We start from the raw sequence: 15,537 nt of genomic DNA on the forward strand, positions 1-15,537 counted from the left end.
TGGGCTTAGTGCAACAAGACAACTTTGGATTCAGGATTGGGTTTCCTCTTTTCATGGTATCTGACGGCAACAATTAATCTTAGTTTACAAAAGTACCAACCCGTGCTTTAAACAAAGGTAAAGGCTATAAGACTCCCGTCAGCTCGGGCTGCAGATAACAGAAATTTGTGTCAGAGTAAGATAAACAGGTATCTTAAAAATTTCAGTAGCTAATTATTAGTCTGTTTATGATTAGTCAATAATTGCCCAATGCCCCCCTTCTCATACACCATATTAACCATATCGACTGGCAGCATACTAATAAATCTGGAGCCTATAACTAGCGAGTTCAACTTGGTGGCACAGTGTTTTTTTTCCACAGCCCTTTCCACAGAACTTTATCGCTAATATTGAAATTCTGGTTCATGTGCAGTGGGGATTTATGGTTATTGTGAAAAATAAAACAGGCAAGTAATTTATGGTTCCACTATTAAACGTGGGGCTTGTTGCAAAACTGGACATTTCATCACATGCTATTAAGAAAAACTAGGTTAGTTCAGTTCAGTTTAGTCGCTGCAAAAGCATTACAATATTGATAATTGATGACAACAAATCTCACACAGCTTCATTTGGTCTGTGTTATATATTAAAAGAAATAAACCAATAAACCGATACGGGAGATAGTGGTGAGTGGGGTTAGATGAGGCTAATTTTATTCTACATTTGGGTAACCACCTAAATTTTATATATAGATCTACTGTATTTGTGGAACTGCCCTGAACTGGTTCAAGACTTATCTGACTAATATCTCTTTTTCCATTAACACTGCCAACTACTATTCTCACCTCCACTGCCTTCCTTATCAGTGGTGTACCTCAAGGTTTTAGTTTGGGTCCATTTCTGTTTTCAATGTGTAAAACTTGTGTCTCACAAAGTTTCTTCAAACCTAATGAAAATAAAACTGAGCACAACTGAGACACTCACATTATTTACACTCTTATGACACATACATATAGGTCCTTTGGGTGGGCACACAGAACGGTCTGTGCGCCTGTTTTGTCTCCGTGTTGGGCAAGTGTGTGTGTATTTGTATATGTGTACATGAGGGTGGAAATGCATGCTTGTGTCTGTGTGTGCCTGTTTTTCTATGTTTATGTGTCAGGTCAGCTCTTATACTCCAACTCTCAAGGAATATCTCAGGCTCCCATAGGTGCGGGGGCTTATTTTCCCCCACCACACTCCCTGCCAGTGGCTGATGCCCCCATCTGCAAGTGAATTGGTGGGTTCTCTGTGTCCGGGACTGGGTGCTCAGGTGTGTAGTGACTCACTCCCCGGGGCTGCTTGGCAGGGCCTGGCCCACCGGGCCCAACAGAGCCTGCAGGCTCGTGCCTTATGGGTGCCTTATGAACACAAGTGCACTCACACACGTGTACAAACAGGTGCTCACAAATGCACACTATCTTGGTCACATGTCATGTGTCTTTAGTTCTGCATGCTGCTCAGTAACACTTAATATTTATGATTTGCTGCTAGTTGTGCATATGTTGGTTGTTGATGTGACCCTGCTGTCCCTGCTGTGCTGGTGTTTGCTTGTTTTTTTATTGAGCAGATACTGAAGCAGATTTTCAGTGTCTTTTCTCTCTCTGTCCCTCTTCTCCTCTATTTTTGCTGTGCATTGCTGTGCAATGTTTTCTGTTGTGTCTAAATGTGTATTATAAATTATTTTACTTGATTTGCTTAGATTTTATTTAAAAAGTGGCTGTTTCTTGTGCCACGCCCTCTTCTGGCAAACATGACTAGTTCATCTTGTTTGAAAAGAGCAGCATGACTGCTGCTGGATGTGACAGTCATGCTGGACACTGTGCATTTGGATACAAGTGATGGTGAATGCATTTGCATTTGTGCTTGTGTTTAGGTTAGAATATGACTGCATTAAAGCTTTGTAAATATACTGCATTTTAACACAGGAAATCTGTGATATTCTGTTCTGACTGCTACTATCGCTCTCTCATTCTTCCCTCTTGTGGCTGCTGTGCTTCAATGATGATGATAAGTTGTGGAGAAGATGTAAATATTCTGTTTCTGTTATTCTGAGTTTGCATGTCAAAATACACTTTGACACGACCCACGAATAAGGTTGCAAATACCCTGAATTTACATGAAATTTGCAGGAAACAATGAAACAAGTACACTGTAAGCAGAAATGGGCAGTAACGCGTTACACGTAACAAGTTACTATAACCTGATTCAATTTTTTTCAAGTAACGAGTAAAGGGATTCCTACTGCAAAAAAGTAATTAGATTACTGTTACTTTCCCATAAGCACACTGCGTTACTAAACTGTGATTTTGTTTGTGAGAGTTTCTCATGACAATGACGTACGAGCGTGCGACGTCCGTGGTAGCAACAGACGTGTGCAAATCAACAAGGGATAATATGGCGTGCGGGAGAGTGTCCGACCATGCAGCATTTAAAGCTTGGAAGTATTGACATTACTTTCAGTTTGATTGTGACAAAAACATTACCGTCCGCTGTACACTGCATGGGAAGAAAACTTCTTTCTACAGTGAAAAATTAAACTTGAAATCTGAGCAAGCACCTAGCACGCTGCAACGGGAATGTGAAATTCACAGAGGAACCCCGGATCCCCCCACTGACATGACCGCTGCTGCACCAGGCAAACCTCCACCGGCCCCACTCCTGCTAAACAGGTGAAAATTTAAGATTTAAGAGCGACAGGACTTAGTGCTGCTGAATCTTTGATTTTATTTGTTTTTTGCTGTGTTTTACTTGCATCTATGTGAAAGTGTGAAATAAAAAAATATTTTATATGCTGGAATATGCAGAAAATTAATTAAATTAATTTTTGCTTGATGCAATGTGCATAAAGGTAAAAGATTAAAAGTAATAAAACAAGTTTTAAAAAGAGACTTTTTCTCTTGATTCAATTTTATATGATGGATTATGCAGAAAATTGGACTGAAAGGTCTATTGCTTTATTACGTATGTTTTTAAAAGTAACTAAGTAATAAAGTAACTAATTACGTCACTCAGTTACTTCACTCAGAAGGTCGTAAATTCGGCTCACTGGTCGGTCAACCCCCAGGTGTCTCAGTGGCCGACGCGAGAGCCTGCCTCTCTGAAATGACTTTACTGATGTGTCTGGGAGGAGTTTGAGATCGTAGCCAGGGGTTATAGTCAGGGGGCTTTTTCCAGTAAGTCAGGCAGGAGAGAATTTCTGGTCACTCGGGGTCGCAGGTTTTGAGCGAGGGTGGTGGTCATAGCCCCCAAACAGCTGTTTCACAGAGATAAGGTTAAACTGGACCTCCTGCACTCTCTCATTGATCAAAGCGAGAGCCTGCCTTTCTGAAATTGCTTTACTAATCAGTGGTTTTTCCCAAAAAACTAGGGCCACATCTATTTTAAATTGCTTTATTGGTGAATCGGGGAGGAGCCCCAGTTTGGGGGTCACACCGTTGAGTCAGAGAAACTGTCATTTTACCCACACTGGCTGCTGTGTGAAGACATTTTACTTTTCTCTGGGATGCTCGCTCCTATACGACCGTCTCCCACTGAGGTTGAGTGTTTGTAAGTCTTTGATTTTCCTTATTTGGATTAAACAAACGCAAATAAAATGTAATAAAGCTTTCCATCAGGCACGCAGCCTCTAACTGCTCCATCCTCACTATTACAAAAACACCGGTTTAACTAAGAATAACTTAAATGTAACTAGAGCCCAACCGATATATAAATAATAGAGCCAATTTGCCAATATATCAGTACTCCCACTTACAACAGCCGAAAAATGAATATTTAAAAAGTAAAGAGGAGGTCAGAGAAATGCCCTACAACACGGGTGTCAAACATAAGGCCCCAGGGCCAGATTTCAGTCTGGCAAAGACTTCAATGATGCCCGCTGCATAGCTCTGGAAAAACTTTGGACTTCTAACTGTATTTTCATAGGTTTTACAGCTTTTGCTACATTTATCTTACATCAAAGTAATTAAGTAATAGAAAACAATCAAATGACAGAAAACTTTTTTTTTCCTTTTTTTCTTTTCTGTGAATTAATAAAAATCTTCTTATTTATACTTACAGCGCAGTCTGGGCAATGAGCTCCCAGACTCTTATTCTGCATTTGTACACATGTAGAGAACAGCTTAATCCCACAGAGTCATGCAGACTGAATTCTTTCTTTGCTGGAGCAGCATTTCTTCATCATATAGAAAGACGGAGATGTGCAGTTGAAATTAGACTTCTTTTTCTAAAGATATCTCAGGGATTAAATGTGTACACTGACAGAAATTGGAATTTCACTAGTGGTGCTTTGTGTGTGTTTGGCACGATATAAATGAGCTGAATTGAACTGAATTGGTCTGGCCTGCTTAAGATCAAAGTGGACCACAATGTAAAATGAGGCTAATGTCCCTGTCCTACAACTATGCTATGACTAATGTTGCATAGTTTGTCCACCAGAGGGCACTCTGCAACTTCCCATTTGGAAAAGGAAGGCCACAAACAGCCAGCTGAGTAGTCCAGAGCATAAATTAATTTAACATTTTTAGACACAGTCCCCAATTTACAGAGGTTTAAATGTAACCAGACAAACATACATAATTTTATATATGAAAACTGTTTTTTATAGAAGGATGAAAATACTGAACTCACAGTGACCAATCTGCCTTTTACAGAGGCAAAACTGCAAAATGAGGCTATTGTGCAAATATTTAAAGACATAACTGCAATAAATGCAGCAAACCTGCCCATGGTCAGGAGACCATGACCAAATCAAAACCAGGGTTTAAAGGTTTAAGCCTGAGGACATGAATATAAAGCAAATGCTATTTGCTATTATAGGGTTATAAGAACAGAATTAACACATTTTTAATACAATATTAATTATTGTATTACTACATGGTCACAGCTTTAAATATCTAGCCATGAACTACAGATGAAAATTAGTTTAAAATAACCTGTGGCTAACTCTTGCATTTACAGAAATGTTTATTAATGTACATTATCCCTGGTAAAAAAAAAAAGAAAAAAGAAAAAAAAGAAAATAGAAAATAGAATGCAAAGATCTAATATGGAAAGCCTTAAGTTTCTATTCCAAAGATAAATTTTAAATGCATGTTAATACATTGAGACGAAACAGGAAGAGCTATAGCTGCATTGTGAAAAAGTCCCTGGATCATAATTCTGACTCACTGCAAAAACACAAAACTCTGGAGGAACGTGAGAATTAATTCATCTGGATCTATTTTATAAATACTGTGGCTTACTTTTCTAGAAATACCTGCATCATATGATATCCTGCTGAACCTGCCATTAGCAGACACTCTGGGCTTCCGCAATTGCAGTCAGCACTGTTATTCAGACTCTTCTCATTCATAAACAAAGCTTTACTCAGTGTCAAACATACAACACCCTCCTTATTCCAACCACTCCTAGCTCCTGCTCATAGCTTGTAGGTGAAAGGTCATCGGCCGTTGAATGGCGAGTAAATTAACCTGCCCCGCCTCCTGACGTCACTTATGTCCCCCGGCTGTGATTGGCTGGTGTTTTAATGAGCGCTGCAGAACAGAAACAGAGAAATCCAACACGTACGGCACGCTGCGTGTATTGAAGTGTGAGCAGAGCTGCTTCACTGAGCCAAGCGGACCCGAAACAAACCAGCAGGACTGCGGCTCAGAAGAAAGATAAGGGAGAGAAGAACCTCTCCGCCACTGAGAGACATAATCATCCTTATTTATAAAGTTAGAAGCTCATTTTATATTTTATTTTGTTGGTTTTTACACTGCAGCTGATAGCGGATGCATTTTTTCTCCATTATGTAAATGAGATATTTTTATGCGCCTCTTTGCACGAGAGTGGACCTTGCAGTAGCATTTCTGCTGAAAATCTCTAGATAAGAACAGTGAGGGAGCAGAAGACATGGAGAAAGCACAGGGCTTCTCTCCGGACAGAAACATCCTCTGCCTGTTTGATGTGGACGGCACTCTGACACCACCGAGAGAGGTGAGCTCGCTTCCCATCGATAATCTTATTATTATTGTTATCGGTTATGATCAGCTTTCATGACAGCTCTCTCCTCTTCTGCCCTCATCATTTACCTCTGATGAGAGGTACCTTACTTTACCTCACTGTAGAGAGAACATGATGTCCTGATGACTTCACGTGCTCTTTCTCACAGTGTTTACTTTCCTTTTTGCGCTCTTTGCGCCTCCTGTACAAATACCCAGGTACGGGTCTGCGGGGTTGCACATGGGTGTATATCTTCAATGTTATATTAATGGTGCTCCAGGGCGATCTCTGCAACTGACCAATCACAGGGCTGTGATGTCATAGTTGCATCTCGGAGAAAAAGACCCAAAAAAAGTGTAGGGCGACACTGTGCACTTTAAGATGCAATAAACTCATAACTGTCAACCAGGAGGTTTCAGTCCGATGTGAATTCAAACCTGGATTTATTATTTTAGGTGTTTTTTACAATTTAATTACAAAGTTTTTAACTTTTCACAACATCAACTGTGCATCAGAAAGTCCTTCTATCATAAGGTACTGAAGGCAGGTTTCGCCATGCAGCTGCAAAGCCTCTCAGTAAGGTGCACATGTTGCTGTGCAGAATATCTGGTAATGCATTGCTCAGCTGGCTTATTGCAGGAAATTTAAAATAACCATTTTTGTTATGTAAGGTTTAATGGGGCCTTTGATTTTTGTATCTGGAGCATTTGATTTATGCACACTCTCTTGTTCTTTTGTCTTTGACTTTCTATGCTCAGTTTCATGCAGGATCACTGGTGTGTGTGTGTGTGTGTGTGTGTGTGTGTGTGCGCTCGCGCGCGCGCGCGCGCGTGCGTGTGTGTGCAGGACGCGTCAGCGCCCGGATATTGCATAATGTGGTCTCTTCTGAGTGCAGTTCGGGGAGTTTTCCTCCTTACATTGGGAAACTTTAAATCTGCTCCAAATAAATGACACTACATCTCTTTGCAAGATAGACTAAGCTTGTTGATGCTGATATGTGTGTGTGTTTAGGTGTGTTTGTGTCATTAAAACATAAAGTGATAATTAAAGTGTGTTTTTCCTGTTTGTAGAAAATCGACCCGGAGCTGGATGAGTTCTTCCAGACTCTGCGTAAGAAGGTGAAGATCGGCATCGTGGGAGGGTCGGACTACTCGAAGATTGCAGAGCAGCTTGGGGAGGGGGATGATGGTGAGTAGACCTCTTCCTGTCTCAGCCACAGACGCTTGTGATTCAGCAAGCTCCATCCCAACATGCCCTGACACAGGCTGCAGGGAGTGGAGCTGAGGTTATGATTAATTCTGGAAATAATTTTGGATTTAAGCCGCAAATTAAACAAAAGCAAGCATCCTTCTAAAAGCGAGACCTGCCATAAATAAATAACAGCGCAAGCTGGTTCGGCCAGTCATTAACTTCATGTGTGTTGCAGTTGATGAGAATAGGTTAGTAAATGTCTCACAGTGACTAACAGGTCGAAACATGCTAAGCATCGTCGCCCCTGCACTGTGACTACCATCTGATTTCTCATGGTATGTTCACTTCACTTGATCTTGTGATTCCCCAAACCAGCAGCCAAAGCACACATTGTAACACTGGGCATTGCACCAGCAGCCTCTCAGCTGAGTTCACGCCCAGCTGCAGCAGGCAGACTGATAACCTGTCTGTCAGTCAATATGAGGTTACTGCTGGAATGCAGCTGCATTGTGCCTAAAAAGAGCAAAGCAGTTTCATTTACCCTGCCAAGTGTGCCAAAGGTGAACCTTCACTTACTTTGCGTTACAATGTCACAGGTAATATTAACGTTGTGTATTTGAAATTTGATACAGCTATTGTAACTAACATGTTTTTATGCAGTTCTGCATGCTTTTGTTTTACTGGCTTTTGCCACTGTTAAAGTTATAAAAGCAGCTTTAACTCAGGCTCAGCTACAGAGCTTCCTCGATGGCTGTCATTGTCTTAGCGCAGAGTGAGTGTGAAAGTCAGGAGGATTAAACTCGTCTAGCCAGCGTTACATACGCTTTAATCTGCTGTTGGGTAAATATAGCAGGTATGTCTTCAGATTAGCGAAGGAGCTGCTCCAAATTTAGTATGTAGGTTAAAGAGAAATAGATGAGCACATTTAGGTACATTTGACCCGTCTCTTTTCTTGCAGTGATACACAAGTTTGATTATGTGTTTGCTGAAAATGGGACAGTGCAGTACAAAGATGGGAAACTCCTCTCAAAACATGTAAGTGCTCCTGTACTCAGATACACGTTTTTATGTCCTGATTCAAAAAATAACAGTGAAAAAAATACAAGTAGAATTGTAATGAAAGGAAGATTGCACAAAAGCATAAACAAAGTAATTTGCTGTCATAAACCATGTTGTAAAACTTAGTTTTACTCCATTTGTTTACCCTGGTCATTTCGTGTATTTTAATCCCTGCAGGCCATTCAGAACCAGATCGGGGAGGAGCTGCTGCAGGACCTGATCAACTTCTGCCTCAGTTACATGGGACTCATCAAGCTGCCAAAGAAAAGGTGAGATAGTAAAAAGAACTCAGAAGAATTAGGCTACAAGCTATTTTAACCTAAGGCAGAAAGACAAACCTGAATTCCAGCTTTGCAGGAATGTGAGGTATTTTAGCACTGACCTGAGGCGCTGAAGCGAGAGAACACAATTGTGTTGTAATTTCTCATCTAATATGAAGCTATAACAATATTTTTAAAGTTTTTTTTTCACAAGTCAAGTATTATGTCCTGACCATGCCTTTCTGCTGCAGGGGTACATTTATTGAGTTCAGGAACGGAATGATCAACATCTCCCCCATCGGTCGGAGCTGCACGCCAGAGGAGAGAATTGAATTTTCTGAAATTGACAAGGTAAACTTCATTGGCAGAAGTACTTTATTCAGAAGCAAACACCAGTGTATTTATTTATTGTCCCTGCAGGCATTTTAGCAGCAGCAAAACTTCTGCAGTGCAGTTAAGCTGCCATTTCTTTGCTACAAAAAAAGGGGGAAAAAGCAATAAAACATTGTAAAAAAAAAAAAACATCTGAATAACATCTAACTTCTGGGACAAAGTCCTTTTGACAGACGAGACCAAGGTTAAGATGTTTGGCCCTAATGCACAGCATCATGTTTGGTCAAAACGAAACACAGCATATCAGCACGAACACCTTAGACCAACCATTAAACACTAGGTGCGGTGGAAAAAATCGATAAAGCATAGCATTACAATCATTTGTGTGGCAATATTGTACTGATAAGGATACAAGGACAGGTAAATATTTATATTTTATAAATTAAATTAAGACATTCTGGGAATACCTGTGAACAAGACTGAATACTGTCAACATGCACTGCCTTCTAGAGATAACATTAACCGAGCAAACTCGCATTAAATCGGCTGAACTGAAAACTCATCCAACACTGAACACGCTTACCTTGACAAAGCTCTCTGCTAATTCAGATCAACATAAGGTATCAGTATCTCTGCATGAGTAAAAATAGGACAGCAACCTCCTTAAGTCTAAAAAAATCTCTGGCTGTCTGCTGATCCTTCTACCAAGCACAGTAATGATTAAGCTTTGATTTACACCCACAGGACTTAGACTCAGATATTGAGTTCACCATTAACTCCTCTGTATACCAAAGTACTCTAGACTCAAATGCGAAGCCATCTGTTTAAAAGCTAAAGCTTGGTCCAAATTGGGTCATGCAACAGGGCAACGATCCCAAGCATATCAGCAAATCTACAACCGAACGTCTGAAAAAGAAAAGAATGAAGGTGTTGCAATCAAAGCCCAGACCAGTTTGATTAAAAGGCTGTGGTGGGACCCTAAAAGAGCTGTGCATGAACAAATATCCACAAATCGCAATGAACTGAATCAATGTTGCAAAAACGAGTCGGACAGAATTCCTCCACAGCTCTTCGAGTTATTGCTGCTAAAGGTGTTTCTACAATCTACTGACTCATGGGGTGCACTAAGTTTTTCACACACTGCATTTGATTTAGTTTTAGATTTAAATAATTTTAGAAGCTTTAGGACCAGATGATTGATTTTATTATGTCCTGACATATGAACCTTAAAATTAAATATCAAATATCAGTCACTGAGAGTTACAGCAAGTCGTGTTACTGTCTCGGTTACAAAGACAGAGGACGTTAAACAATGGCGAGCTTTCAGGACCGCTTAACAAGCTGCCCATTGATGGCTCACAGAGACAGGCGATATGGAGGAAGTTGAAGGTTAACTCTTCAGTTACCTGCTAACATTTAAATTACTGCATCCTCTGCTGTATTCATAGAGAAAATGACATGGCTACTGCAGCGGTTTCTGTGAACTTGACGAACTTTTACTTTGCAAAAGCACTTTTACTTTGTTTTTGCCATCGACCTAACTGGGTTGCCATTCCCTCCACAGAGAGAGAAGATCAGAGAGAAATTTGTTGCTGCTCTGAAAAAGGAGTTTGCTGGAAAAGGACTACGGTTTACTAAAGGTGAGAGAGTTTAAACTGAAAGCATCTTCACACCCACTGATAAATATAATAAAGCTCTCTGTAAATCTTCATGCAAGAAAGCTCCCATTACTGAGACACACTTCTTGAAGCAATGATTAAAATAGTATGCAACTGATACTATATGACTCTGATTGTAATGTATTTGTCTTGGTAATCACTTCAGTTATCATCAAAACATCAGCCAAATCAGTTTACCATCATCAGCTTAACACTGGTTCTTTAAGGCTTTGAACTATTTTAAGCGACTCACTCTTCTGGTTTGTCAGACCAGTAAGACCACCTTTGTTTTTATGTTGTTTTCATGTTCAGTCAAGTCAGTATTTAGCTCAATACCATGTAGTTTAATGACAAACCACATCTATCTGCCTGCTGTATCTTATCTCAGTTTACAAAGAGGCCCCTCTGTCTCCCACCTGTATGCAGTGTCTTGGACCTTGTGCTGTTGATCAGAGGCCTCGGTTAACTATTACACACACGCTGTTCCCCGTCTGGCTTTATTAAAGTGTGTCAGGGAAGGTGAATCAAGTACTTGATGTTTGCTTACGTGCTCCGTGAGGTGTGAACTTCAGCTGGTGATGCATGAAGGCTGCCCACATGCGAGACAGCTGGCCTTATTTACCCACGGCAAACTTGCTTGTGAACATCCTCGGCATGTAGCAGCAAAAGAAGGGATTAGATCTTACTTCCCCAGATAAATGAATAGAAAGATACTGAGCATATAGTTGTATTCTCTTTTGTTTAAAGCAGCTGTGTGTGTTTTATTAATGACACCTAAAGAAACAGGTCAGTCAATCCAGAGGATGTGCAGCGGTGGTGATTTATTAGTTTGTTTTGCTCAGAGTTTATCTTCTTGCGAATGGCTGCCCTCGTTAAGTGATATAGCTGATCTCTGCGATAGGAGTTATATAACTGAGTGACACTCTATCCAAGTACAGAATGTAAGGGACACTCTGCACACAAACCTTTAACACGAGGTCAACAACACCCTGTGTTTTCTTCAATTAAATCATGCCTGTGGTTTAAAGAGGACTCTGTTTATATGAGGAAGGTGATTAAGAAGTGGATGTATAACTATTTAGTTGAAGCGGTTGAATAAGTTTTGATAAAGGTCAGATGTGTACATCTGTGCAGTGTCAGCAGTCATCTGGGGGCAGTTGATGAGGGTGAAGAATGCATGTCGAGGGGGATGGGTTGATTATAGATGTGACTGACTGTTTAAAGTCTGAGGTTGAAGGTGTTTAGGACAGAGGCGTGTGGAGGGTGTGTGAGGGAAGTAGCGCTCTGACTGGTTGGAAGCTTCTCGGCTTTTGTTGTTGTTTTTGAGCTCTAAAGGCTTTAACTGAAAGACAAGACAGCAAAAAAATGTAAGGTATGATGGGGGAAGGATGAGAGAAAGAGGTCCTGCTAAAGGCCTCCGAGCCAGATGTTTCACCCACATTTCACAGTTCAAATGTCACCGGGGTCATTCAAGTCAGCACAGAGCAACGACAGAGCTTCTTCTGTTACATTTAAAGTTAAAAAAAAAAACTTGAGCTGTAACATAAATCACCCTGCAGCCATGATAATATCTCTGCTCCTATGATCCCACACATCACAAACACGACTCTTCAAACACAGAAAAGTGCTCAACGCTGTTTAGACAAAGATTAACGTACACAAGTGTGTTTTGGGGACACATTCCTTTTCCTAGTATGGTGTTTTCTCTGCCAACAAAGTTCCTAGAAAAACAGTGCTGTATGTTGTCAGTAAGAAGCCAAAAGTTTAATTTTTTTACTTTATAATACAAGCTATTCTTTGAAGTTATCATTCGCGAAACTCACAGTGTACATTTAAAGTCTGAGTCATTATAATGACAGCCATGTTTCTTGTCATTATCTCCTCTTAGGTGGCCTCATCAGCTTTGACATTTTCCCAGAGGGCTGGGACAAGAGACTGTGTTTAGAGGTGCTGGAGAGGGAAGGCTTGGATGCCATCTACTTTTTTGGCAATGAGACCTCAGATGTAAGTTCAGCCATAAACGGTTAAAAAGCAGGAATGTTCTGGAGACTACAACACCCCAACTGCATGTGATTGTGAAATAGCTCATTGATTGGCCAGTCAGGCTTTCATTTTTCATATTTTGTAAAGCTCTGTGCTTTGGCATGTTGAAGACAATTGTGAAAAACTCTTCACATTGTCACAAGTCATCAGCCACAGTGTAACCACTCTCTAAGTAAGGCCCCGTTGTACCTCTTGTTTTCCTATGGTGACCATAATTTATAAAATGAATGTCCATTCTATTAAAAATGACTTGAAACTATAACTTGCAAGGAAAGTGTTTATGATTTCTATCCAGTCTGACTTGTTATAGCTAACAGAGAAGTCCTCACCCCCCACCCCCCCTGCTGGCCATTAGAAAGAATGCTGGTTTAAAGGTTTACATCTGACTTGCTTTCACTTTTATATGAGAGGTCTAATTGGCACAAAGGAGTTTTGCAGTTTCAGTAAGCCTGTTTATGTTTTTCCTAGATGTTTTCATTTATGAGCAATTGCATATCTAGAAGAAGTGCAGAAATTTGACAAAGTGACTTGAATAATAGCATTAGATTCTACATGCACTGGCCACTTCATTAGGTACACCTGCTCAGCCACTTCAGACTATCAGAATGGGGAAGAAGTGACTTTAAACGTGCCGTCGTTGTTGATGTCAGATGGCCTAATGTGAGCATTTACACAGAAAAATAGAAAATATCAAGCGGGCTACAGAAGCAGAAGATTTGTTGTAAACAGCATGAAATCCATCCTGCCTTATGACAGTGTTTCAAGCTGCTGGTGGTGTAATGGTGTGTGTACCAACTGAGCATCATTTAAACACATCAGCCTATCTGACTATGTTCATCCCTCGTACCATCTGACAAATTTTCAGCAACTGTCTGATGCTATCATGTTGATATGGACCAAAATCTCTCTTTGAATCAGTTTGATAAGTTTTGATCAAAATATATTTTTACCATATTTGACAGAAATAACACGAGATGTATAACTTAGTTTTCTCTATGAGAATGTAAAAGGGTTTAGATGTGAAGAGAAACAACTGCACTACTGAGAAACCCTGGAAAGACTCCTGTTTGTTAAGTGTCCATTCAGTTGTTTTGCAATCTCAGTCCAAAGGTCCCAGAATAATCAGGCCTCAGCCAAATGAAGATTTATCTGTTTTTTATGGTTTGTTTTGCTCAGAGAGAACAAAACAAGCCAAACCAGGCGGCACTAATCTAATGGTTTATCTTGTCTCTCTGCAGGGAGGAAACGATTATGAAATTTTCAACGACCCACGGACCATCGGCTTCACGGTGTACTCTCCAGAGGACACAGCTCGGCTCTGTCGGGAGCTTTTCTTTGACGCTTTACCACATGAGTCCTGATGTCCCGAACTGCCCCCTTTCTCCTCATGCACAAGCCCCGTCTGAACACAAGTCTGTGGCCGTCTGCTGGCGACCCCAGGCTTTTTTAAACTGATGAAAGGTACCAATACCGATCTCTCCATGTTTTTAATATTTCTATTAAATTTAAATGGACTGAAGCGGGGTGAATGAGCTACACCTGTTTGGAAAGTCGCACTTCTTTTTTTTAAAAAAAGAAGGGACGTTGACGAGGGAAGTGTTACATGTGCGGAGGACTGTGCCCGGAGATGTGCTCTGACCGGAGAGTCGCGTTACTGTGACGTGTTATCACGTTCACTTTGAGAGATTGTAACACTTGATGCAGTTTTTTAAAAATGTAAGACTCCAGATTGATGATTTGCACTAATGCTGACATAATTTTTGCCAATAATTGGTATTGTTTTTTAACTCTGCTGATGGAGGAGCAGTGTGAGAGACTGACATTAAACAGGTGATTCTATGAGATTTTCTATGAAAACGAGATCGGAATTTAGGGCCTTTTTTAAAATCTCAAGTCGAGGATACAGAGGAATCATTCCAGATGTTTTTAATGTCTGAACTGTACGTGTTTGACTGTTTTACCATGTGATAACAGGAACATTGGATTTTTGTTTTAACTTCTTTAACAGAAAGAAGCTTGCTGCCATTTCTCATTCTGCTTCTCAAAGCTTTATAAATCACATCTAAGGGAAGGTTCTAAAGATTCTGACTCTGTAAATTTACTGTAATCAGTGAATTAAGCTACTGTCACTGTATACTTATGTGGCTCAATATGGAAACTTTTTCTTACAAGCTGTGCTTTTGCCTGCATGTGATACGCGTGACTGCATCTGCTGATGGGTTTCCAGTTGTATGACATTATCAACAGCTGCTTAAAGTGGAACATTCAGGCTCATTTCCAGCTGCTTATATTTATTCTTTGACTCATGCTGATCAAACTAGTCTTTATTTATCCTACACTGAGCCTTGCTGCAGATCGTCCTCTGTCTGAAACAAGCCACTTTAGCTCCTCTCCTCTTATGTAAACTTTCTTCTGATTGGCTGCTTGTCCTAAACCAAAGGTTTGAGAACAACAGGAGAGAATTGGGTACTGAGGATATCAGTAGATGGAGCCGATATTGGAAAAAACTCAGTGAAACTGAGGTTTTAGAGCAGTCTGAAGCCTGAGGTGTTCATTCATGTACAAGCATAATAGGTCCTCTTTAAAGTGTTTCAAAAATGCCTTTTAATCATGTTTAAAATGTGTTGGCATCATTTTTCAGTCACATCTGTTATTGGTTTGAAAAAATTCATCGTACTTCATGGATCATTGATGCGAATATGTGGATTTTAGTAAGTCATATATGGAACATATCTGTTTCTGACTGTAAGCACTCCTTCAACCTGAAAGACTACCAGGGTTGTGTAGACTGACATGCGCATCTGAATATGAGCTTGTAACACTGACTATACTGTAAGATTGGTAACATATGGATGAAAATGAACTGTATTAAATGTTTATTCATTTTCTGTTTCGTGTGATATGTTGTCTAAGGACTACAGTGTGTTTTCCAGTAAATTTTTATTGAAAATCAAAGTGTGCAGGAATCACTTGTCTACTCATTTCTCCAG

General features: G+C 40.2%; 1 protein-coding gene across 1 annotated transcript; it reads left to right on the forward strand.

Annotated features, from left to right (window-relative positions):
* Positions 1 to 5,587: 5,587 nt before the first annotated feature.
* LOC134625980 (phosphomannomutase 1) lies at positions 5,588 to 15,433 on the forward strand. Its single transcript, XM_063471411.1, has 8 exons — positions 5,588 to 5,997; positions 7,074 to 7,191; positions 8,153 to 8,229; positions 8,431 to 8,522; positions 8,765 to 8,864; positions 10,411 to 10,486; positions 12,393 to 12,508; positions 13,786 to 15,433. Exons 1-8 carry the CDS (start codon positions 5,914 to 5,916, stop codon positions 13,906 to 13,908), a joined length of 786 nt encoding a protein of 261 aa, XP_063327481.1. The 5' UTR covers positions 5,588 to 5,913; the 3' UTR covers positions 13,909 to 15,433.
* The last annotated feature ends 104 nt before the right edge of the window (positions 15,434 to 15,537 follow it).

Source organism: Pelmatolapia mariae, linkage group LG4 (genome assembly GCF_036321145.2).
Source record: "Pelmatolapia mariae isolate MD_Pm_ZW linkage group LG4, Pm_UMD_F_2, whole genome shotgun sequence".
In the NCBI taxonomy this organism is placed as follows: domain Eukaryota; kingdom Metazoa; phylum Chordata; class Actinopteri; order Cichliformes; family Cichlidae; genus Pelmatolapia; species Pelmatolapia mariae.